Source organism: Acipenser ruthenus, chromosome 22 (assembly GCF_902713425.1).
Source record: "Acipenser ruthenus chromosome 22, fAciRut3.2 maternal haplotype, whole genome shotgun sequence".
Classification (NCBI taxonomy): Eukaryota; Metazoa; Chordata; class Actinopteri; order Acipenseriformes; family Acipenseridae; genus Acipenser; species Acipenser ruthenus.
In genome coordinates, this window is record NC_081210.1 from 28,608,916 (window position 1) to 28,635,458 (window position 26,543).

General features: G+C 39.5%; 1 protein-coding gene across 3 annotated transcripts; it reads left to right on the forward strand.

Annotated features, from left to right (window-relative positions):
- Positions 1-495: 495 nt before the first annotated feature.
- On the forward strand, positions 496-26,244 carry LOC117431335 (TNFAIP3-interacting protein 1-like). Of its 3 annotated transcripts, none has more exons than XM_058996409.1 (18): positions 496-641; positions 9,611-9,802; positions 10,304-10,450; positions 10,780-10,877; positions 11,001-11,069; positions 14,185-14,379; positions 14,712-14,806; positions 16,541-16,679; positions 17,507-17,599; positions 17,948-18,013; positions 18,808-18,939; positions 19,620-19,748; positions 19,873-20,004; positions 20,767-20,892; positions 21,467-21,547; positions 22,178-22,369; positions 22,675-22,762; positions 25,090-26,244. In XM_058996409.1, the coding sequence occupies exons 2-18, from the start codon at positions 9,658-9,660 to the stop codon at positions 25,149-25,151; spliced, it is 1,989 nt and encodes a 662-aa protein (XP_058852392.1). In that variant the 5' UTR covers positions 496-641; positions 9,611-9,657; the 3' UTR covers positions 25,152-26,244. The 3 variants fall into 3 exon arrangements, with proteins under 3 accessions (XP_058852392.1, XP_034783062.1, XP_058852393.1); XM_034927171.2 differs by lacking the exon at positions 496-641 and adding an exon at positions 4,393-4,534; XM_058996410.1 differs by lacking the exons at positions 496-641; positions 21,467-21,547 and adding an exon at positions 4,393-4,534.
- Positions 26,245-26,543: the final 299 nt, after the last annotated feature.

Consider the following 26,543-nt stretch of genomic DNA (forward strand, 5'->3'; position numbering starts at 1 on the left):
AGAGACAATGGAGCTCCGCTTCCTACGGCAAAGCCAGAGACTGACACATCCCAACACCCTAGCATCTTTGAATATGTGTGTTAGTAGATACTATAAGAACACAGTGATTCAAATAAAACACAGGGATAGCTGCATTTTGTTTCTAGGTAATGTAATACAAAACAATGCCTTCATAGCAATTGCAATATGAGTTGTATTCAAACCCCTTTTTGCTGACTAATGTACAGGTCTATCACCGTTCGAGAGGGAATTGTACACAGGAGCGAAGGATTGAACTGCAATCATTTGCATTCGTTGCATTTTATAGCAAGTTTTGTACAGGGGATTACTTTTCTTTTTTTTTGTTTATTATTATTAGTTTGTTTTTCTTTTTAAGTGCTAATCGTTTTTTAAATAGAAATAGTACGTTTCCCAAGCAATTTCGTAACATGTGTTTTGGTAAATGCTACAAAGACTTGGAAAGGCACCAGGTCAGTTTGGTTCAACCTGGAATATCCGGGCTGTGCTCTCACAACATGGGAATTCCCCCTAGTCTGTTTCATACAGAGAATAAGATAGTGCAGCTTCCCTCTGTGCTGCCATTCTGCATAGCTAACACTGTCATCTCAGCTGTGAGTGGAACTGTGCAAACACCAGCCAGGGTAAGTGAGATCCTTACCTACTGTAGATATATGTAACATCCATTTTGTGTGAGATTATAGAACATTTCTGAGATTAAATGCAGGACAAGTCATTATGAAGCTTCATAGTGAACTCACATCTCTACTAATTAGTCAAATAGCTTCAAGACTCATTGTTATATGTCAATATGAGCATTTTCTTTGTGTTGTCAACTGGTCTAGCACATATTTGAGCAATTGAACAGTTTCATTTGGTGATCTTGATTTTAACTTCATCAGTGAGGTGGTGTGATTCAGTTTCTTAAACTGGAGAATTGTGGAACCCAAAATGTATTTTAAGAAAAACAGTCTGCTGAGAATGTAAATAGTATTGCTATCGACACAAACGTGTTTTAAGACTCCTTTGTTTTGTTGTGATTAAATGGCTGGTGATAAAGAATTACATTTGTTATCCTTACACAATACAACTTACCAGGACACAAAAAGAATATTAATTTAATTAAAATTCTAATAGGAAATAAAAAATATCCCTATAAATCATAATGTTTCTGAATAAACAAAGTAGTTTTTTCCAAGAATACCTATTTAATATATATATATATATATATATATATATATATATATATATATATATATATATATATATATATATATATATATATATAAATTACACATGACAAATAACAGTCATTGAGGTTCCATACACAATTCTGCTGTATGTGTATGACTGTTATATATTTTTAATGTCTGAAATATGTCTCATGGAAAATACAGCGCCCTTCTTTACCTATAAATCAAAATAGTTTAAATGTAGATCTTCTCTAAGTATTTAGGCACATATTAACATAATATAATCAAGTTAACAAGAAAACATCTACTGTGTACATATGATACATTTTCATTTCCTGTTGGGTTTGTACTCTCTGAAAAATTGGAGAAAACAACTATGGTTTTAAGAAGCAATGTGAAAATAAGTATGATTATTAATATGACTTCCATTAACGACAACGCATTGCACAATGGCCCTGCTATGTAAAATGGAGGTGTTGGCTGCTAACATGACTCATAACATTCAATTGGTTTCCCATTCTCACCTGAAGAAGCTGGCTTTGTGGTCTTCAAAGCTCTTTTTAAACCTATTTCAGAGATAATCCTATTAAAAAAGCCTCAACCAAAAAAAAAAAAAAAAAAAAAAAATCTGTATAACGAGCGCTCCGCTCTGTTTGTTAGAAATGTGACGCTCCATGTTGGGATCTATCGTTCTGAATCGTTTGAGAAAACTATTATTTTGAAAGCAGCAATAAGATAACATAAATATTTGTACTTCAAGTTCACATAATGGCCGCGTACTGATTAATTTAACTGTTACTGGAGCTGTAGTTCATGTTTATAGTTACAATACATTCTAAAATGATGCACCTCATCCATACATTTGTTTTACAAAATGTTATCAGGATCTGCCTGACTTAAATGCATATATCAATGTATTTAATAATAATAATAATAATAATAATAATAATAATAATAATAATAATAATAACCCGGGAACGGTCAGATTACTTTAGCAAGTGTTGTAGTTTTAAAGTGTATGGTAATATAAAAATGTTCCACTATGGTCACGGCGCCGTCACCATGGCGACACTCATCTGGCGATGCCATCGTTTTGATTGAATCAGTTCACAGACTTGTTATGAGTAGTAGGTGCTGGATGATATGATATAGCGTCTTCCTCCTGGCAGTAACATTGTACTCACTAAATGTGTATGGTTTAGTTATAGCATGTAAATGATACTGTGGATTCAGTGGAGGTGAAGTCATTTTTACTCAATAGTGCTGTGCATTGGCAGGATCAAGGTACTTACACAACACGTTGTGCAAATACAGAAGATAAGAGGCATTTTCTTCCCCTTGCTTTTTGTATGCTATCACCAAAGGCAAAAGGAAGTGATAGAATGTGACAAGCAACCCATACAAAACTATAGAATAAATTGACGAACAAGGAAAAAAAAAACAGCGAGGTAACGGAGGAAACAGCGTTTTCAAAATATACGAAAACAACGGAAATCGATTCCTTTGTAGTGCTTTTAATTTCTTAGTAGTATTAAAAAAAAAATCATACACTAACACATGTAATTGAAACTCTGGTTTTTAATAGTGTTCTGTTTTCTTTTGTTCGTATATATTTTTGATGTAATGGAAATTTCCACATAATAAAGAAAATAACCTTGAACCATTTTATAATTTTTTTTTCCTACATGCAATTGTTTCAGTTAACACTAGACGTCGCTGTTGCTGCCAAGATGTAAAAAACGTGTTTTTTGTTTTAATACCTGCAAAGGAGTGACACCTGCATGCTCTGTACACCTTTGATTTCACAGCATTTCTACTAGTGTGTTGCTGTTCCTGTTACTGTTCAAATCTGCCATTGCAGTATTCACTACGGATGTGTACTTTACCAAGATTGCAAAATCACAATACGTGACTTGTGTTGCTTTGGAGATTTGTCTTATTATCAGAACAGAAATAACACAGTAGAACAAGCATACAGAAAATAAGTGGCCGTGGAACTTCACTGTCAACCTAGACAGGAACCTGACAATAAAAAGGTTACTGAGACGTGTTCTGCGCGCTATTTGAAATAGGAATTCTACAAATAGGCTCCAAATTGACAAGTAATGAAAAAAGAAAAACAGAAAATAGTTCTATTGTACACTTTTTTTTTTACCTTTCCTTCTAAAATGATGGTTTTTTTTTCTTTGCACAGCACACAGTGCCACCAATTGTCCACGTGTTGCAAGGAGTCAAATTTTTCAAGTTTGGAACAGTTGGTGGTTTTGTGACCCTTGCTACCAGGCATCCTGAGGGTCAACGGGAGACAGGACAGTCCCTTTAAGGCCGGGTTCCTTTTCCTTGATAGGATGACTACTTTCAGGGTCTGGTGTGGCGAGGCTATAATTAGATATCACAGAGGAAGTGTGGCAGTTTCTGTAGGTTTCAGGCAGGAAATAGAAAACAGAAGTAGGGGATCCCCGCACCATGTATTTGATACACTCCTTCTTTCCAGGCAGCTGGGTGGAGAATGTTACTTTGTATCTGTATGTTTGAGGAGTGAGAACTATTGTCTTAATTTAGCTGTCTTTTGCGACTCAGATATGTGTGCATGGTCACATTTGTTTAATCGTTTTTATCAGCTGAGTGTATTACAACAAAACGGTCATTGTTATATACATGTATGTGCCAAACTGTCTGTTTTGCTTTCTGTAAGTCTGGATATCCCCTGCCATGGTTTGTCACTAAAGCCACATGATCACTAATCACTACCCCAATTCTGTGTGGGAGTGTGTGTGTGTATAATTACTGTATGTACATCTAAAACAGTTTTGGCGGCAGCGCTTTGTTAAACATGAACTTTTCTCACCTAATGCATCTCAAATTCTTTTGTGTCTTTCGTGTCGGGTGTTGCCGGTCACAGAACAAAGTGACCAAACCTCATTCCACAACGTAGAGCAATAGCTCTGTCAATAATTAAAACACTGTGTGTGGTTTTTAACTTCGAAACACGTTGTTTATTTCGGGTCTATGAATTGGTTCTGACCTCATGTCCCATTGTGCAAGTTGTCGTTACTCTGCATCACATTGCTGCACCCGAACAGCTACACCACTACAAACCAGTTACACGACCAGAAGTAGATCCGGATTTGTCCAGTGTGTGTCCAACCAATGAGCCTGTACCGCCCCCTCTCCTTTCATTTCGCATTGTTATTGGCTCCCGTCGCTGTCAGTCATATCTGTTTACAGCTGTTGTGGAAATTCCCATATTACAACTGAAACTTCGCTTCCGTATTCAGTTTTAGTAGCAACTTTTAGGCCGGTTGCAGTAAGCGGACGGGAGATTTAAAAACTGTAGAAGACAGGTATGAAACGTTCTTTTGTATACCGTTATACGATTATGTTTTGTTGAAAAGGATTTCTGTTTCACAGTTATACAGCTGTCTGTTTCCAAAACTACATTGTCAGTAGGGTTTTGTGTACGCGCAGTGCAGCGCACTGTTTTGGAAACAGTGCTTGTAATATCCATAGATATTGATGTTTTTAGATACTCCTACATTCATGTAAGTGCTGTGTAACTGTGGTGTCAGTCTATCCTTGCGCGGACCGTTTCTTAAGTGCTGTTGGCTAACTGCTGTAGTAAGTTTGCCTATGTTGATGCTGTAAATATGAGAGTTGTATTGCAAAATAAACCTTGGACAGATAGATTACTGTGTCTTAACAGTGTTGAATGTAACTGTACGGAGGCTGATACATTATATTTACGTAACCTACTTCCTGTTGTTTCCATACTAAAAAGTCGGTACAGATTTTTTAAACCGAGGCATAGTGCTTGTCTGTAGCTAAAGCAGCTGTGTTTTTTTTCCCAGTACCGTGCAGTTGTGTGTTGTTTAGTCTGTAACTGCACTGAACAAAGCTAAACAAGCCTGAGGGAAACAGAGGCAATGCAGAGGCTGCTTGTTATTATATCAGGGCTGTCTGATAAGGTGGATTCTTAACATTTACCACACATCCAATGTGAACATGTCACTGGCAAGTGGTTATTATTATAATTAGTTTTTTACCTCTCTTTGATCTGTTAGAAAAGCATCTGTCAGTAATCGGTCCAGGACTGATCAGACAAAGGTACACTGGTAGATACTGTAACATCCATTCATTCTGCAAAGAACCAGGCACTAGAAGGTGTATTGGGCAACAGCAATCTGCATTTAAGTATACCTTGCAGTATGTGACAGGTTCAGCATTACAAATAATGCTCTCTGAGTGCTGAGTGTTTCCATTGCTTTGCTCTACGCCTCCCTCTGTGCCCCTCTGTGCTACCCCCGACCTTTGAGGTACAGTAGGGGGGAGGGGGTCTTTTGGAGCTCCCTACTCAGACGCCTACGGACTGGCAACCCATACCCCCCCCCCCCCCCTTAGACTACAGTTTAATTGGGGGCTTCATTGATTAAATCATGGCAAATGGGAAATCGTATTTAAATGACAGAACTCTGTACTAGGAAACCACATTATTCAAAATGCTCTGCCGTTCTCTGATGTGTGGACCCTTGTTACCTACCCCCAGGTCCAAAAATTAATTCTAGAGATACAATCTTGTAGGAAAACCTGTTTCTCAAGCTACGAAACAACAAGGACAAAAGCAGGGGAATTCAAATGAGTTTAAATTTGTATTTAAATGTACCGAGATGCTAAAGTGGGAATGGGAGTGTTCGAATCCAGGTTATCCTGTACAGCATGGTGGAAATGAAAGACTCTGTCTGAGGAAAAGTGTCAACCGTATAAAGAGCTTCAGACAAGCCTTGATATGGTAATCGACTACCGAAGGTTGGCATGAAAACACACACTCTGGAAGCTACCTGTAGAGGTACCAAAAGAGAGACCCTGAGTGATAGGACCACGTTTGTAGCCCCAGGACCAGGTGTACTGTAGACAAATAAGAGCAAGCAAAAATGTTTTTTTTTTTTTTTTTGACCCAGCCACTCTTTATCTTTCAACACCCTTTTAAACGGCTTCAGATGTGTCTGTTCTCCGTCCTCCAAATTACAAAGAACCATGCAGTAGATTTCTCAGTGAATCGGTGGATTCCTGTTACTGCTATGACCAGGAGAAAGGAAAATGTACATACATTGTCAATTTCAATTCAAACTCAGAATTAGAAGTACTTTTCCATTTACTCATGTTCTTTGCAGCCCCCCAGAAAAATCCCTGGTAGTTTCACATGTGCATTTTTTTTTATTTTATTTTTTTTAACAGAACAATTTCACTGGAAAAGTCATTAATATATGCTACTGTGTGGCGGGCCCACTGAACAGTGTAGTAAGTACTGTACTAATGGGTTGAAGAGTTGAGGATAGGGATATCCGTCAGACAAGGACAGAGCACTAGATGGGTCAGGACTAATGTTATTGTATAATTTGGTAACTGTAATGCTGCTGTGAAAAAATAAGAAAAATATAGTCTAGGAGCACCATACCTGTGTGTGTCACACTTCTATATGTATCTATATGCAGCAGTGTGGAGTAGTGGTTAGGGCTCTGGACTCTTGACTGGAGGGTCGTGGGTTCAATCCCCAGTGGGGGACACTGCTGTTGTACCCTTGAGCAAGGTACTTTACCTAGATTGCTCCAGTAAAAACCCAACTGTATAAATGGGTAATTGTATGTAAAAATAATGTGATATCTGTATAATGTGAAATAATGTATAATGTGATATCTTGTAACAATTGTAAGTCGCCCTGGATAAGGGCGTCTGCTAAGAAATAAATAATAATAATAATAATAATAATCTACAGCACATAACCGCTAGTCCAAATGTGGCGATATAAGCCAAGGATATTATTTATTGGCATGTCATACTCCTCAATAGAGCAATGTGGAAAATTGGGTCCCAAATCTGATTGTGAGACTGTAGAACAGAACAAAGTCACTTTTGTTACATACCCTGCCACTGATCACGATGCAGAGTTGACAGGTGGCTTGTGATGTCATGGCACTGCCGTGGTGTCATCACAAGGGAAGACTCGGGTTCAAATAGCAAATAATGAAATAACATTCAAATTATTGAAATTGAGCTGACCTGTTAGATTTCTTTTTATTGTAAACTAGCGGTTTACAAAAATAACCGATTTGGAAGTCATCTACATTAAGTTCCTGAATACAGATTTTGGACTTGAGACTGCATTTGTTACGATAACATGTTGTCGATATCAGAAGTCATTCTGTGAGGTTAATTGCTGTTTACCTGCCATAAAAGCATGCGTGGTCTCCGTACAGCCTCTTAAAGTGTCTGCACTTTCCCCATAAACGTGATGTTTTGATGCCTGCTCATACTCGTTGAGCTTCAAGCACTAAAAAGTTTCCAAGAGGGCAAAAAGTGAGACTTGTTAGAATGGATTATTCTTAGAATTTCCATCTGCTGTCACTCGAATTTTAAATCATGAACTAATGGAAACTGGTCACAATTTATGGACTTTAATGTGTTTACAGAATATTTATTTCCATGGGATGTTTACTGTACCTATCCTGTAGAGTTGGGTGCAGTCATTGCATTTTTCATTCAACTGTATCTGAAATACCTGTAGCAATGAAGTGGTAGCTAAAAGAGAGCGAAGGTCAATGATGACCATACCACCTCTGTAGTAGCACTATAAAATTCTCTCTTTATAAAGATTTTCAGGTTTTTTTGTACTGAAAGCCAGATGCACACATGAGTCTGTCTCTCTCATGTTTCAGGGAGACTGATAATGCAGTAATTTAGGGAAAGTTCATAATGAATAAACATGCCTGAGCTGCTTCTACCACTGCAGGTTGTGTTACACAGAGTGATGGTGTAACCATGGTCTCTTACGGAGGCTTGCAGTGTTTAGTTTCAGTTTCAGTTTACTGGAAATGTGAAAGAGGGGAGTCCCTGCAACCTGCCTGGCTGCCTCCCTCCATAAAATCTCATTGAAATGAAGACCCGTTCAGTCACTACACTGGACAGAGTTTTGAGAGCTGAGGAGCTCGGAATGGTTCACACTTAACAGCAGGAAATACGGTAAAACTGACTGAGTAACGAGAATTGCATTGAAAGCTTACTTAAATCGAAAAAACATGTGAACAGCAGTTTGTAAAAGGGCACGTGTTGGCGTCTGTGCTTATCCAATACCAAGGTTTATTGTATAGTGTTAAATTGTTAGATTACTTTTTTGTGGTTGTGTTTTCAAAAGAGCACAGCAAGAGCATCCTACATTTTCATTATAACAAAATATTTATTCTAGTGCTGTGAGGTTTTGTTTTTTTATGTTGAATGGCACTGAAATGTTTTGTGAAGTGTGGTATGTATATTTTAACATTTTCATTCCACTGTTGATAAGTTGACATTCACAGTGTGAATTAGGTGATCAAACAAAATCTTGGAAAAAAAAAATATATATATATATTCTTCTGAGCACGTTGCGAAGCAGTGCGACAAGAATGGCCGGTATGACTATTTAAATGTTGTTTACTAGTAATGTATCCAAATGTTTATAGAGGACAGGTAGCTAGGTACAGTAGGTAGGTAGATTGTTCTGTTTCGGTAGCTAACTGCGTAAATGCATCTCTGCAGATGAACTGGTCTGCTCTACATAACATTTGTTATGAGTTACTACGCCTACAGTACGGTTTAACACCCACTCAGAATATTTTTGTAAGTCTGATTGTTTGCATAGTTTGCAGGGTTGCATAAAACTTATGCTTGCTATCCACAGACATCAGTGTTTCCATTGTAGAGCAAACTGTTTTCAGGGGCATAAAAGCACACCTCTGCAGTTCATGAGAGGTTGCCCATGCACACTTGCATGCTCCTACACACTCACACACTTGCTTGACTTGCTTTCCCTCAGAACTAGATACAATCTCAGTTCTGGGGTTGTACCGCAATTGTGAGCATTGTCTAACACTGTATTCTAGACATGGTTGTTCTAGGATACGCTCAGTGAGACACAAAGTAAATGACATGATTTTCCTGATTTTGTTCAGAAACGTTTGCTTAGATTTGATTGCCCCTCGGAATGAAGAGTTTGAAAAGCAGATAACCTGTTCAGCTGTATGATTTCATCAATGTATGTTTGACTGTTTTGACTGTGCTGCTGCTGTAACTGATTGTGATTCTCTAAATTAATGAAAAAATCTAATAGTACAGAGTGTGGTGCGATGCACGCTGATATCCACCCAGAGTGGGGTGAATATCAGTTTGTATCTTGCGAAACCCAAAGTATCCCATGCAAGCCGTCTGGTTTCTAAGACATTTCAGATGGCTACTGTATATCGCATCCATATCAAGGCATACAGTATATTGCAAATGTACATCAGGGTCTACGATAAATTACAAACATTTATATACTGTAAAGTCATGGATATACATATATAGCCAGTTTGGGTGGTGTTTTACAATTCTGTCCCTCTCTTTCTTCCTTGTAGTCAGCTTTCCGTCTGTATGATGTGTAAATGCGTTTAAAGAAGAATCAATGGAAGGGAGAGGACCCTATCGGATTTACGACCCTGGTGGGAGTAACCCGCGGATGAACGATGGGGCAAACGATTTGACTTACCAGGAACTGCTGAAAGAGAACGCGGGCCTGAGGGAGAGGATGAAGGGCCTCAAGAGCCTAGGTACCACAGCACTTGAGTGCTTCACTGCATCATTCACTCACTGTTTCATGTTCACCTAAATGATTCTATTAGCATTATCATTCTGTACTTTCTGGATTGGGTAACATTGAAAACCGTTTAGGCAATTTGCAATACAAAACTTATGAGTCAGTGCAGCCAACCCCAAGATGGGCAATTCCAATGTTTCACAGCAGCTAACGCAGCCAATGGAGTGATTACAGATTACCATGGCTACATTAACTACTGTCATTATTTAAGACTGCATTTACAGCTTGGTCAAAGCACATTGCTTACCTGCGTGGTTTGGAATACATGTCCCTGCAAACTGACTGTATGCATTTTGAAATGTGCTGCTTCCTTGTTATGTGTTGTAGGCTCATCCCATATGTTCCTAAAAAGGCAGACTGAAGCCATTCAGTGGAATGTCAGTGTGAACTGGAAGGACACTAACGATCAGTTGAGGTCCTTGTTGTCGCTTATGCTTTTCTCTCTTACTTCCAGGAGACCTGTTGGAAGAGTCCCAGACCGAGGCGTCTAAACTGCGCCAGAGAGTGGAAGCTCTAGTGCGGGACAATGAGGTCTTGAGGTCCTCCAGCTTCACATCTTCATCCCCGAGCACTCAGCTTCCATTGCAGGCTGGAATTCAAGGTACCTGAACAGCAGCAGCAGCAGCAGCAGCAAGGGCACACATTCTGAGATCATTCAGGCTTTCACAAGCATTCTGAGATCATTCAGGCTTTCACAAGCATTCTAAGATCATTCAGGCTTTCGTGTTTCCTGCAGGGCTGGTATCTATGTTGGCATTTTAAAGCAATGTAAACTATAAATGTTAATAGCTGTAAGAGATTTGCTCTTTTCTGTTTTTGCATTTATTATTATTATTATTATTATTATTATTATTATTATTATTATTATTATAATAAGAAGCATGGCCTGTGGTTTTACTAAGTAGCGTTGGTTTTTGGTTTTACTTCCAGATGAAGAAAGGAGTCATGGACTTTCTGAAAAACCCCACACTGGAGGGAAAGAAGCTCCACAGCATCCACCCAGCACTGTACCGAGACCCCTTTCTAGTGTGAGTGCATCTCTTCATTTACTGCTGCTCACCAATTCATTTTGATCATTTATAGAGGACACAGCAGTTCATTGTTTTGTTTTTTTACCTTCCTTAATTTGAGTTGTTTTATTCTGATTTCAGGGAGGCTCCTCTGAGTTTGAAGTTGTAAACCTAGATGAACGGAGTAGTTCAGATGAAGGCGAGAAAGAAGTAAGTGCCAGTTATCCAGCTGTAGTGTTTTCAGCGTGCAGGGATTAGAAGATTGCAACATTTGTAATCTTTCGTAACGCAGTGCTTTTCCGTATTGTAAAAGAGATTTGTTACATTGGATCCTGTTTTAACAAAGCTATGTAAAGCTGGCTTTTTTTTTTAATTCAATGAAGATTAAAGCTGGGGAAAATGGTTTCAGAAAAATACAATTTAGCAAAACCAACAAAGTATGTAGATAGGTTTTCTTCATTCTGAGTCATCATTGGTCATGTGTTAATCAAATCAAATCAAATCAAAAGAGGGTCTGAAGTCTGTTATGATCTATGAAGTGTTGTCTTTTCAACTCTCCCCTCCCTTGTTAAACTGCATTAAGTTACTTTTAATAGTGAAATTAAAATACGAAAGAGGTTTCATTACAACTGGAACTGCGATTTTACTTTACTTACTTTACTAAATTAAATAAGTCATACTCTTCATCAGAGCACAGTGGAAAATCAGGTCCCCGGTGTCATAATCAAAACTTTAAAGGCTGACTGTGAGCCTGCAGCACGGAACAAAGTCACAAGGAACCCTTTTATTACGTTACCTGGCACTGATCACAATGCAGAGTTCACAGGTGGCTTGTGATGTTATGGCATTGCCATGGTGTCATCACAAGGGAAGCTGGTGTCAGCAGTTCTACAGTGTATGTCTCTTAAAAGCACACACAAAACAAACCAACCAGCCAACAAACTATTAAACTAAACCACCATGTCATTTGGGAAGTGTTTGCCTGTGAGTCACATATTGTGGGTTTCGAAATGGGTTCACTTTTTAAACTGTAATCCTGAAATGAAGTAACGCTCAGCTGGGATAATGAACAGCAGGTATTGGTGGGTTTGACTGACGTAACCGTTTACTGCAAACGCCTTCAGAAAGTATAGTAAAGATGTTCCCCTCCTAGTAAAAAGCATACGACTGGTGTTCCTCAAACTAGACTAAAAACTACTGTCTAATTCTGTTTTTGAGATGTCCGATGAATAAATTAACTAGATGCGTGTTCGCCTAACATGACAAGTGACGCCACTGTGCGCTCACAAGTGATTTTGCTCATAGATCTGTTAATAGCCAGTGGGTGGGTCCTTTTCACTGGTTTAGAGGAACGCTTTGTTAAAACAACTCCCAAGCTTTCATAAAAGCACACGCCCAAACATCGCAATGCTTGGCAAGTTTAAATGTTGTGTTGTAATACCAAGCGCTCCAATCCCTTTCAGAGTTTCTGCTTTCTGCCTCAACACTCCCTGTTTCAGACCCACCTCGAATCAGCTGTGCACAGCTGTGTACTTTCAGAATTCATATAGAGCTCTGCCTGAGCTTTCTGAAGCCTATTAGCCTCTTCAAGTCTGAACCTATTTAACTTCACCTTGAAGAGATTATAAATGTTTTGAAGAAGACTGTGCTTACTCACTTCCATTGCAGGGTATACTCGATAAGGTATTTAAGACACTGGTTGCTAGCCGTTCTAGCTTTTAGAGTGAACCTAATTGGACAGAACATGCACCTTTTGTACAGGTCATGTACAACCGAGACTCTCAGGAAAACTGGGAATGTCTCAAACTTGTAGGCAATGGGAGCTCCAGCTTTCCCTGTGAGCCCTCATTGTAAGTGGCCTTTACAAAATAGTGTGTCTAATTAACACATTACTGTAGTTCACCCTGAATACTGTTCTTTAATGGAAGTCTTAAGGGATGCTTTGTTTTTCTATTCTTGTAAGCCTACCTTTTGTGTGAGCTCAAAACATAAAGACTCCTTTTATACTGGACGGTAGAGGAGATGTGAGTGAGGGTTAGTTTACAAGTCTAGTTAAACATTAATTTGCTTGAGAAAATGTTTGACATTTGCTCTGTACATCCCAAAGGCATATATGAATTGTTTTATGATGCAGCAGTAAACGCAGAGTAGTTGTAAACATCACAGCATTTCAGTTTGGTAAATGTCCGGAGGTATTGGGGAACTTGTATGCAAATGTTCATTAATTTACGGTATTTTTACACCATTCAGAAGGTACAAGTCATTTCCTTTCATAGTTGTATTTATACGGTATCCCTTTCTGTATCAAGTATTCTTTATTGCCGTACTCGAGTTCATGAAAAGCTTGAAACCCCATGGGAGCAGCTCAGAGAGGATGTTGGTTCTCGGTCACGGGTACAGGTTCATCACAGCGGTTTCTGTAGGTTTTTCTCATTATTTGAAATTGTTCTTTCGATGACTCAGCATGTGTGATACGTGACACAGCATGGTGGTGGGCCGGGGGAAATTCCCCAAAATAAGAGCTGAAGTCGTGCAAAGTTTAGTGAGTCAGTGAGAGCGGGCGCTTCAGCGGGAATGACTTCAGGGGAAACTGGTTGAAAGCCAACAGAAGCCCTGATTGTTTCTGCATACTATGCATGCCAGGAATGTCATTTCAACATCCACAAGGTTACCTTTTAAGTATATTTTCCTGCTTTCAGTTTTAGCAGTGGATTCACTAAAAGTGAACTATACTGTATTGAAGACATGATCAGTTTGGACAGCTCCAAGCTTGCTTATGTCTTTAGTAAAGAATGGAGAGATGGATGTTTTAAAGTTTTTGTTTTTTTTTCACTTTTGAGTTATTATTCGTAGTCGTAGTAGCAGTTGGATTACTATTATTGATCAGGTGCGGCTGCTTCTACAAATGAAGCATTCTAAATACTCTGTGTACATTTTTTTTCTGACAACTGTAGCTAAACAGAAGATCTTATTAAAGTTACAATGCACTTGGTGAGCTGCTGCTCTCTTTAGCTCGGGGATCTTTAGTTTATATTGTGGCTGAATATGGATAACAGTCCTGTTACAGATTTCTAGTTTAATTGTTTTTTATCCTTTTAATCCTGATACTGGAAGGTGCCACTGTGTGGGGGTTCTTACTAATGAGTGAGCTCTGTTCAGATGTTACTGAATAAATTCTGGACTGGCGTGCAAATGCACTTGCTACACAGGAATCCCTCTGTTTTGACTACCATGTGACAGAGTGGGCTTTGTGTTGATCTGATCATTGAGCTGATCAGAAGGGATAGCTTTACTGTTCCTTGACGTTCTGCTTTTCTCTCCCCAGGATCAGAAGCCTCCGGTCCCTCAGGAGGATGCAGACCTGGCCACTCAACTGCAGAGGCTAGAGAGCTCTCTGAGTGTCTTTGCAGAGGAGTCCAATAAGAACCAGCTGTTCTCTCACCTGGGGCGCATGGCGCTCGAGTTCAACAGACTGTCCGTCAAGGTGCAGAAGAACGAACAGAAAACAGCCATTCTGCAGGTCAGAAATGATGCACCTTGGTCAAACTGATATGAAGTACATAATTGGAATGTTAGTGTAGGTTATGATGGCATAACCAGTCTTTTTCAGGTTTTTTTTTTTTTTTTTTTTTTTTTAGAATAAAAAGGTAAATATACACATTGGATTTGCTGTTTTTAAAACCTGCGTAAGCTGAGCTTAACCTTTTACAAAGAATCCAGTGCATAAGACAGAACCTAAACAGCTCTCAGGACTGCTAGATACCACTCACTGGCCTGTTGACACATCCTGACAGTTGCATCAACTGTGAGTCTGGTGTTTTGCATCTGAAGCGTTCCTCCTTAACCTTGCAGACGCTGTGTGAGCAGCTGCGTTTAGAAAATGAAGATCTCTGCAAGAAGGTGGACGCTGATGTGCAGTACGGGAACCAGGACCTGGACCAGCTCAGGTTGGGGGTTGTTTGATATATTCCTAGCTAGTTTTAGTACAGACCTGGCATAGATTGAACTGGGCCGTGGACAGCAACAGTATATGCAGCAGAAGAGGCCAGGTGGTTAAAGTTTCCAGTTTCCCTTTTTGTATTTACATTTGCTGTGTGTTTTTTTTATAGAAGTAAATTATATAGCCAATATTTATTTTATTCCCAAAATAGATGTTAAATTGACAATTGCAAAGCCTGGCAGTCATTAACGCAAAAGGTTATGTTGAACTTCAGCAAGTTAGTTCCCTGTTCCCCGAAGATAAGGTTATTTGCATGCAGGGCGAGACGAATGTTGCGGCTTTGTTTTTTTAAAGACTAATCAGGATCCACACAATACCCATATGGTTTAAGGGCGTAAATATATTTCAATAAAATGTTAGTGTATCATTTTTGTCCAGCCATAATTTAAACAGTTAAATTCTAGTTACAGCTCCCTGGCTTAGTTACCGTGACCTACACTTTACATGGGTAAAACTATCCTAACTATGCAACATGCACTACATGCTGTTGTTTGTTATATCTACTACACGCACACTTGGACCAGCATTTCATGTTGTCTTATTTTTACTGATATAACACTTGGGTGTTTGCGCCTCTTCTTGTTTCATTATAGCGAACGAGCTCTGATTTGCGTAGTTTGCGTTTCTTTACTTTCACTTCTTTTTTCAAAATGATTACATACCTTTGGCTGGATTTTCCACATTCCCTTATTAAGATGCGTTGGAAATGCTCCTTCATTTAAGTTGAATAGCCGATTTAAAGGCACTTGCAATATTAAAACATTTTTTACGGCAGTTTACAGGGATAAGACACTTTTTGTTTTTAACTTTCAGGTCTGTTTAGACCATATACTCATGTTGGCCCTTAGAAAAAATTTATTGTATCACAGTGTTTTTGCACTTTTCCCAAGTTTGCCGCATGGTTATATTATGCATTTACTTTATTATTATTATTATTATTTATTTCTTAGCAGACGCCCTTATCCAGGGCGACTTACAATTGTTACAAGATATCACATTATACATTATTTCACATTATACAGATATCACATTATTTTTACATACAGTTACCCATTTATACAGTTGGGTTTTTACTGGAGCAATCTAGGTAAAGTACCTTGCTCAAGGGTACAACAGCAGTGTCCCCCACTGGGGATTGAACCCACAACCCTCCGGTCAAGAGTCCAGAGCCCTAACCACTACTCCACACTGCTGCCCATAGCTTACCCTGGTTTGCCATGTTTATAAAAAAGCTCTATGTGCTTTACAATGCTTCCCTATGCTTTACCATGCTTTGTTACACTTTGCTGTGTTTTTACTATGGGAAACTTTTATAAAGAGAGTATCATCAATTGTGCAATTCTCAACACCTCCTACTCTGTGTCACACGTATACCCATTCAACACACTGGTCATTGGTGAACCTGCTGTAGCTGTAAAAATATCATTCTTAATAAATGATGTAGATCAAACGTTTGATTCCAACCAGACTGCAAGGTCTGGCGTCTCTGAGTAAATGCAGTTCAGGGCTTTGGGGGGAGTTTTGGAACTTAGTAAATGAGTTGGAATCAGGGTCTTTCCAGCAGGATATCCCTGCAGCATCACACACCCACAGAGAGTTGTGCACGCTGGGATGGTAGGTGTTTTTATGTGTGCTGAGCCCTTGCCAGTTTCACTCATGGTTTGATTGTCCTGCTTCCCAGACGGGAGAACCAGGAGCTCAAAAAGCTAGTGACCAGCAGGGGAGAAAACAAAGAAGGACCTCGATGTGGAACCAACCTTGAGCTTCTGGGGAAACAGGAACTAGTGGGGACGAGGATGGAAGCAGCCGTCACTCAACAGGTACATTCATTCTGTCTGGTCTCTACTATATTAGTGGCTCAAGTGTCTTCACCTTTTGCATCCAAAGCACCACCTGGTGGTCAAGTACATATATATATATATATTTAAAAACAAAAGGTGGTTCTGAAAAGAAAAGCCTTTTTAATTGATAATTATTTAATGTAGTACAATGTATGATACTGTATGATAGATATTCTTGTATTAGTGACATCTGTATGAAATACCCTTTGCATATAATTATACTACAATATAAAAACACCCTCTGATGCATAAGGGTTAGTCTATAAAATCCCATCTATGCATTGGGGACCTCCTCTAGACTTTCTTGAATGACTCTATGAATCACCCCCTCCTTACTGAAGGGCGGTGCTGAGAATGCACTCTGCTAATGTGGAGCAGTCCTGAAGACTCTCACATCCTTATTGTTTCAGTGTAGAGACAGCATCGGTAGGGTTATTTCCCAGTGAAGTCCTACCCAGATTCATCTTGTAAAGCTGCATGTCTGTGCTGTGCAGTGCGGGGCATTCCTTTTGAAGGAGGCAATGAAAACAAATGCACTTTCATTTTCTCATGGTAGTTTCTTCAGTTGTGTAGATTAGGCTCTGTTTGTTTTTTTCAGCCCTGTTTTCTACAGACTATAAAGGGATCAGGTTTGGATAGAGTTAAAGGGTAAACTGTGCAAGCAGTTTGCAGTGGAGCCCCCCCCCCCTCAGTTCCCTTCTCACTGCTGAGTGATATAATCATCTTCCCCACAAATTACGCAAGCGAGAGCTGATTTTGTCTACTTTATTTCCTTTTGTATTTATTAGGTTGTTTGTTTCTTTCAGAGCGACAAAGCAGTGCAGAAAGCTCAGCCCAAGAGCCGAGATGTAGAGGTGTATGAGAAGAAGATTAGAGCACTGGAACAGCAGCGAGGGGAGGTAAGAGAGAGAGGGGGTTTATTATGGATTCTGTGGGATCCCTAAATGTTACTACAGTTACAATGCATTGCGTAGCCTTCTGCTTGATTCACCCTTTACTGTAAAGCCAGTAAATCTGCTTTGATTATTTAAAAAAGTGTACAGTAGCTCGCCTGTAGTTCATCCAGTCCATGACCTGGTCCTTTTTAAATGAATAAATTCACCTTCACAGGTTCACTGCAGTGGGCTGCAAGAGTGAGTTCTATGGGCTTACAGTATTGGCACCATTGGGAACTGAGTGTTGGAATGAGGTTCATGGGAACTGGACATGTTAGTGCATGTTTTTTAATTTGTTTTTTGTTGCTGCAGCTGGTAGACGTGAACAAGCAATGGGATCAGCACTTCAGATCAATGAAGCAACAGTATGAACAGAAGGTAAGACGAGATTTACATGTGTGTATATAAAACAAATAAAAGTAGTTTGTTCTTGCAGGGCTGAGGTGTGGAATACAAATGGAGACGCACACTTGCTTTCTTGCTTACTACAGTAAATTAGTCACAACTGTCTTTGATCTTAGTGCTTACACTTTGGGAAAGTGTTTGAAAACAAACAGTGGAGGTACTTGCAGACTTTTGATGCCCTCTCATTTAAATCTATTTATATATAAGAGAAGCTAAGCAGTGCTGGTGTTGATGTCAGAGCTGTTGACCTATAATATATCTGAAAGGGCGGGAACCTACCTTTCAGCTTGTTCTAGTCTAAGGTCACCTGTGACGTGAGTAACCCCTGTTGCAAGCGGAGGAAATTGATAGAAAGATGTGAGATTGAGGTCGCCACAGGGCTCTGCAGCAGCCGGAATAGAATTCCCCTAAACTCTCATATGCCCGCTGTCTTCCTGTGTGGTACACCTGGGGCTGGCCAGAGTTGACACAGCTACGTGGCACAAATGTTTCCTCTCTAGTGTTAATTTCCGAAAACTGCAGCAGGGTCTAACCACAGAGCTGAATGTGTTCAGAGCCGCGTCATTACTTTTGTAGCACATACCTTAATTTTTTTTTTTTTTTTTTTAAAGGCTTAAAGTGTTGTTTGTTCCCAACAGAAAAAAACAAAACAAAAGCCCAGCACCTGACATCCTAATATACCATATTTTTTAAAGCAGTGGGTTTCAGACACTTTTGCATTTTTTTTTTTTTTCTGATGCCTTTTCTGTGATTTATTTCTTCTCCAGATCACTGAACTCAGAAAAAGACTGGCAGATTCCCAGAAGGCAGTGGCTGAGCTGGAGGCTGAGAGGGAGCAGAGGCAGCGAGATTATGACCGCAAGCTTTTACTGGCCAAATCCAAGATTGAGAATGAAGAGGTAAAGGCTAAGCACACAGACACAGACACAGACACACATGCACTAATGCAAAGGCCAAGGCAGCGCTTCCTGGATTTAAACCACGCTCTCATCACTGCACCTGCACTTAACGAGGTTGTGTTTTTGCTCGGTGAGCAACATGGGGGGGCCGCTGTGCAGCCTATATGTTTAGTTACTTTTTGTCTAGGGGTCTTCAGAATAAGCGCTTCATGTTCTGAAAATGTTCCCTGGTCTCCAACATCTTGGAACAATCCACAGTTTTCATTGTACTTTCCCAAACCTGCACTGCGCTGATCTTTGGCAAGCAGAATGCTTTGGCTTTGTGAAGTGGAATTACCCTCCCACAGTCTGCATTTTCAGCAGCTGTGCACATAGCCTGCCCAGGATTTTCTACAGACCATTACTTGCATGATAAGGGGTAGAACTAGAAGTTAAGGTGTGGACATACCAGCTTGTGTCTTTTTCACGAGTGGGTGTTCGTGTTTAATTCTGTCTGCGTAAAGGTGTCGTTTGGCAGGTGTGTTTTTTTTTGTTTTTTTTAATATTGTATTCTTTTCTGTCTCGTTTACTGTCATAATGGCAGATAAGCTATGGAGAAAATACAAAGGTAACCTGAATTAAGCAGAGGTAGAGGAGGGGAATGTTAAAGATATTAAATGTCATGTTGTTTTTTGTTTCAGGCAGATAAAGAAAGGCTGAAGACGGAGGTGACAGAACTGAAACAAAAGACTAAATACATGCAAGACCAGCTGGTTCCACTATCCAAACAGAGGGAGTACCAGGAGAAAGAGATCCATCGTCTGAACAGGGTAAGCACAGCTTCACTAATACAGAGCAGACAGGGGACTGTTTGAGCATTTAGATTCCAGTGCTAAGAATGCAAGCTGTCTAATTCTAACCTGTAAGCTCTTTCTTGTGTTGTTCTGAATGCAGGCCCTGGAAGAAGCTCTGAAGCTGCATTCAGCCACAGCTCCCCAGGCCCCCCTGTTTGGTAACCATGGCGATGACGGAATGAACCTGAGACGGCAGGAACTGCTCACCCAGATTGCAGTGCTGAAAGAACAGGTGTGCACAGGCCTCCAGTATCTATTGTAAACCGGGCTCAGTCTCTGCGCTTCGTTTGCCCCATTAAAAGCAGATCCAGACACAGAACTTGAATTTTCAAAGGGCTTATGTGCTATTTTTAATAAACAAAAGAAAGAAAACAAAAACAAAACCTAACTCTTTTTGGAGTGCTTACTACACACGTTACAGGAACCTAACTATACAACAGGACAGCTAAGCTGCTTTTCTGTTAAAATAAACACACAACAAAAACACACAGTTTTACATAGTACCATTGAGCACACTTATCAATCAGGCTCCTTCACACAGCAGTAGCCTCAAGCAGACTGCTTGCTCTCTAGAATACCCTGCACCTGGCTCTAATTTACAATAATAGCCAGGTGCAGGTGATAATTAAACAATAAATACTAATTAAACAATGATTAAACAAATAAACAAATATACGTTTCTGGCAGGGGGGATATTACCCCGCTCCCTGTCTTGTTACACTATGTATTTCTTATTTTTAGTAAGTGTGAGGTAAGGCAAAATAATCTAGTTCTTTAAATCAGACAACAATACTATGGGTTGACCAATTTGAAATTTATACTAGTGGTATTCAAACAAGACTAAATACATTTTGTGAGTTAATGCCATATGTATATGTTGCCCATGAGACACTTCCAACAGCAGCTCAAAATATTTAGGATATTCCGACCCTGACCGCTAAGCCATGCCCCAGCCTGTGGCTCTTGTATTAAGTACTTGTGTCCCATTCTAAAGGTGAAAATCTTTGAAGAGGACTTCCAGAAAGAGAGGAGTGACAGAGAGCGTATGAACGAGGAGAAGGAGGAGCTGCGTCAGAAACTGGAGAGGCTGCAGGGCCAAGTGACGGTGCTGAACAACCAGGTGAGCAGGGAGCCGGGGAATCCTCTTCAACAACTGTGTGGATTTCATACAAAGCATCTTTAAAGCAGGCCTGTCACGTCTTCACATCACCAGCAACGGGGTTAGAGGGGAGGCAGGCGGCTGGGTGTCCAGAGGGGAGGCAGGCGGCTGGGTGTCCAGAGGGGAGGCACACGGCTGGGTGTCCAGAGGGAAGGCACGCACGGCTGGGTGTCCAGAGGAGCGCTTCTCCACTTGAGAGGAGACGTGGCTAGGGCATTGTTCTGCATTGCTCATTGAGCGGAGGAAAATGTGCATCATAAGATATTTCCAAAAGCGTTCTAGCATTGCAGCAGCGCTGCAGCTACTAGTAGTGTAAATTAAAAACATTAAATAATGCTCTCCAATCTCCAAAGCAAATGACATGATCCTAAACCCCTCTCTATTGATTCTTCTTGAGAATACTCTCCTTTTGTGTCTGCTTTGCCATTTGTTTTTGTCTCTGTGTGTGTTTTTTTTAAATGTTTTTTTCCGGTGATTTCTTGCTTTTGTAAAGTTGCTCTTTCTTTCCTCCTGTCTCTTCCTGTGTGTGTCTCAGCTGCGCCAGGCTCAGAGCGACTGTCAGAGAGAGAAAGCAGAGAGGGACAAGCTGGAGAGACTACACAGGCACCTCAAACAGGTACTGAGGATGCACTCACAGGACTCCAAAGAAACTAGGGGGACAAACCTGTTCTAGTTAAAAGATAATACTTCTTGTTAAAACAGTAATTGCTGCAAAGTTTCATTTTAGAATGTCTATCTATCGATATAGATGTAGATGTAGATGTAGATGTAGATATAGAGGGCTGTGCACAAACAAGCCCAGGGCTGTGCACAAACAAGCACAAGAATTAAGATGAAGCTATCTTTTTTTCTTTGCCATGCCCTCTAGTGACTAGTTTGTGTAATGACACGGTAATTATTTAATTACGATATGCTTGTGGCCTCTGTGAGGTAATTAAAAAAATATATGTTCCCCAAACTTTTAAACTTCAACAGTTTAGTGGTTGTTTGAGATATGCATGTTTTGTTATCCTCCAAAAGTGCTTGCTGGCTGCTTTATGTTGCGGTTTGTCATACGCATACAGATGTTCTATCAGTACTTCACATCACATGCACAGTATGATTATGGCTCAGAAAACTGGTTACAAGAGTGCGGTCCCAGCACAGCCAAACAGACTTACACTTGGATGTGTCTTTTATTTTTACATTTTTGTGTGTGTGCGTGAGCTCTGGTTGGTGAAGATCGGTGCCGCTTTTTTTTTTTTAGGGTCAACATGAGAGACGTGCTTCAGACCACACGTCTGGGGCGGTTAACCTTCCTGCTGGCCCCCCATACCCAAACCCCTTCGTCCAGCCCATACACCATCCTGCGCACCAGGGCTACGAGGACTGGCCTATTCACTATCCACCCAGGACAGCACCTTCTGAGCCCGCCAGAGACTTCCAGCAGTTCCAGCCAGTGAGTATTCCCGAGCTTGGGTTTAGGGTAGATTTTCTTTTTGATTTCCCCGTTTGTGGGATTCTGTAGTAAACTCTACACTAGTGGTGATAAACAAGTACACGGGGGGGACTTACTGAGTAACTTTGACAGCAGTGTTTTTAAATGTGTTTTTATTAATTCTGTTTGATGGCACTGCTGCCTTTGCTAGGAGGCGCAGTGGTTTCTAGGAATAGCTTCCTTCTTGTGGTTTGCCTCTCAGCACAAATCCATTCTTCTAGGAGTCGCTCACAACTTGTCTTGTCCCTTTTTGTTGTCTCTCTCAGATGGAGTTTGCCTGGCCAGCACCGTTCCCTCAGCCACACAGTCCCAGAGCCCACGGAGACAAAGCATGGCCTCCCCCAGAGAACACAGGCAGGTTCCACTGTTCAGCTTTCCATCTCCCGGCACCCCTTTAAACACTACCACTTCCCATAAGTGACACGGCCCAAGTAACCCAAGTACTGTGTATGGCTTTTCAAATGAGAACTTGAATGGACGCAGGTTCCAAGCAGAATACTAAAACATTGGTGCTAAAGCCCACTTGTCTTTTGACAGGGTGGGTGTTAAATATGATTGGGGGGTGCATCTGAGGAATTGTAATGGAAACACAGAAGGGATCAGCACAACTCACACTTAATACAAGTCTAGAAGCAGCAGCAGCAGCCAGAACAGGATAGCACAGTGCTGGTATGATGTGGGCGCTGAGTTAGTGTCTTTCAGGTCTGTGTTACTAATGCCAGGGGGACGGTTTCACAGTGGGTTGAGACAAAGTGCTTGGGTTTGCATGAGTTTGGAGAAAACCCTTGCTTCCCAATATAATATAGTTTAATTTTATACCAGTATATGGAAACATTCTGATTGGAAGGATAGCTGATAGTAATATTTCTTTTAGTATTTATTATTTATTTTTTAAATACATACATACATACATACATACATACATACATACATACATATATACATAGGTGTCTATATATATATATATATATATATATATACATCCCCACCAAAAAATCATATATTAGGGCTGTCAAGCAATTAATATTGAGATTACAAAAATGAACCTTAATCTTGGTTTAGATCGCACATTTTGATACAATTACTGCATCCATCTCATTTGTGTGTTTTATTACTGATGCTAGTAGTATTATTATCTGGATCCTATTTGTTAGTCCCTCTTTATAGCTTTATATTTATTTACAATCCAGCATTTGTTGTTAAATTGTTTGACCCAACTGCTAAATCACAATGGAGTCAGTTGATTACTCGCCTTACTGCATTTACAATGATCAGTTTCCTTTACTCATAAACTGATGTTTTTCAGTGCTGTTTAAATAATAATAATTTCAACTTCTCTTTTTATTAATAACTTGAAATTGCTTAAATAAAACAAAACATTCACAGAGTAACTGTTATATCCTTCGTAATTGTAAATAACATAGTTTAAAATAAATGTGGTTATTGAAATAAAACAAAGCTGCAGTGTTAACAGGTCTGCGTCAGTAGCTATTGACTTTGCAACATGCTGGTTATAGTATTGTACTCAGCTTGATTCATGGGTTTGCAGCGATGTTGAATTTCTAAAAGAGTGCTCTGTCGAAACTGACAGGTTTCATTTGTTGTTGTATTGTTGTGGTCTGTAGCATCAGAACTACTAGAAAGTGTATTTTGAGAAGTGAAAGCATGTTTAGTGGCACTCAGGTGGTACAGCAGACTAGATGTATGGCTGTGATACGGGAACTCACTTTGACAGTAGATACATCTATCCAGTGAACAGTCAGAACGTTTTTTTTTTTTTTTAAATAAACTTCCTATTCAGAAGTCTTTCAGTTTGAGTGCTCTGCTACATAATGCAGTCCCGTGACTAATTATATATTCAAACGATGACTCCACTCCTTCAATCCTGGCATGCACTCGAGATTATTAAAATGGTGCCGCAGGAAATAAATGACAGTATGCTAAGAGGCACAAGACAGAGGAGTGCGATTTAATGTACGTTAAACGCAGTAGTTAGCTGAGATTAATTGACAGCCCTAATATATATATATATATATATATATATATATATATATATATAATATATATATATATTTAAGCCGTAGTGTGGGTTGATGAAGGCTGTACCGTGTGTTAGTTGATCTGACCACGATTTGAGTTATGCGTCCCGAGCCGAAGGTGAGGGCGCTAATGATTTTTTCTCATTATTTTCTTTAAAAAAAAAACTAAAACAAAACACTTTGAAACCTACATTTACCTTGAACTTGTAACGATTCTTGCTTGTGTCTCAGTTTGTTGTTGCTGAAAGATGCTGTGTCTGAGCTCTAGTCGAGCTGACAGGCTGTGATTGGTACAGGATTGGTTGCTTTAGTCAGTGCAAAGTATTGATTGATTGGTTTTGGTTGATAAAAAAAATGAATTTAGACCAATTGTTTAGTACTGTCCAATAAATGTTAGCTAAGTTTAAAAATACAGCACTTCAAAATGAAAAAGCCAGTACTTAGGCGGATTGATTTCAAATTAGATTTGCAGGTGATGTGGTGACGTTCTGGAGTACTGTATATTAATGCCTGCTATATAGTAAAGTAGTAAAGTGGGAGGTCTCTCCTCGTCTGTCTGCATGCCCATGGTAATCTACATATGTTGCTCTTTTGTTATTTAATGTCTTGTCACTGACATGCTTGTTGGTTTATTTTTTGCAGGTCCTAAATCACCTGGCTTAGGGAAGAGTGAGCGACAGAATAATGCCCCTGGAAAGCACTAAGTGACTCTTCATCTCTGCAAATGGAAACGTGTGCTGCAGTTATGGGCAATATTAACTATAGTTAAATAAATAATAATAATAATAATACTGGTTTTGATTTAAAAATATATTCCTGTATTTCGATAAATAATCTGTGCTTATATTTTGTAAACTGCATTGTGCAAGTTTTTTTTTTTTTTTAAACCTATGATTATAATGTATAGATTTAAGAAAATGTATATCCTGTTGTGTATGTGTGTGTGTGTGTGTTTTCTTTTTTTTTTTTAATCTAAAATAATGACCATCTTTTTGTATTTAAAGTTGTGGTTTCAATGCAATATTGTAAACACAGACTTGAATAGTAACGTGCTGTGCATTGCCCCATTTCATCTCTGACAAATCTTTACTTGCCTTTAGCGGTAAGGTGAAGAACGTTAATAACGACTTGACTAAGGTCCCAGTTTACTCTGAGCTGGGAAAAGCGTCTTGTACAAATCCTAGCCTAACAAGAGAGCATGAGCATCAATGGTAATTTTGATTGATCGTCGATTGTGTGTTAAACAAATCGAAATTAAAATTGTTCCACATTTGCACTGCTGTAACATGTTATATTTTCATGAAATGCTTTTTCCCCAGCTAAAGATAATTGAACCTGGCCCTACACAGTTTTGAAATTTGGTATCGAAAATATATTAAACTAATGACTTACTGTATCTGGGGTATTTCCCAGTAGAAGTTGTGAGTAGTTTTACTTCAACTTTCAATTTCTACAACAATTTATGTTAAGGGGGAATAGTATACCGTGTAAGCTTGTGAAAATAATCTCTATTTATTTGGGAATTAAACCCTGATGTAACCCTATGATGCCCAAAAGGTGTTTCCCATCATGCTTGGAGGCTGTGTCTTCTTCACTAGCTTTGACATGTTGCATACATGCTGTGCTGGGCACAAGTGGAGCTTTGCCTCTTTCCAGTACACCCTTTGATTTAATCCAAACAGCATTTCATGTAGCTTGCTACGTCTGGCAGTATAGGGCTGTTCCAAAAACATCAGATTAATGTTGGCTAATACTGTTTCCTGTATCTTGCTCCTATAATAAATCTATAATGTTTCAGGTGTTGGCAAATTCATTAATTGTTTTGGACGATGAGGAACATCCTGATAAATAAAGTGCTCTACCCGACTATAGGTCACTAAAGAGTTCAAATCCCTGAAGACATGCATCATCACTGTAACATGTAATACGTGCAGAGTGGCAGTCTGATCTGGTCTTACTGGCTGTTTATTCAATTCTAGACTCACAGAGATAAATGCATTGAACTGGAAAAAAAAGCCTTGTGTTTTCATCAACATTTCAATTTTCATCAAGGGTTTATACTGATCCGTTCACCACATCCCTTTCTGTCTCGATTT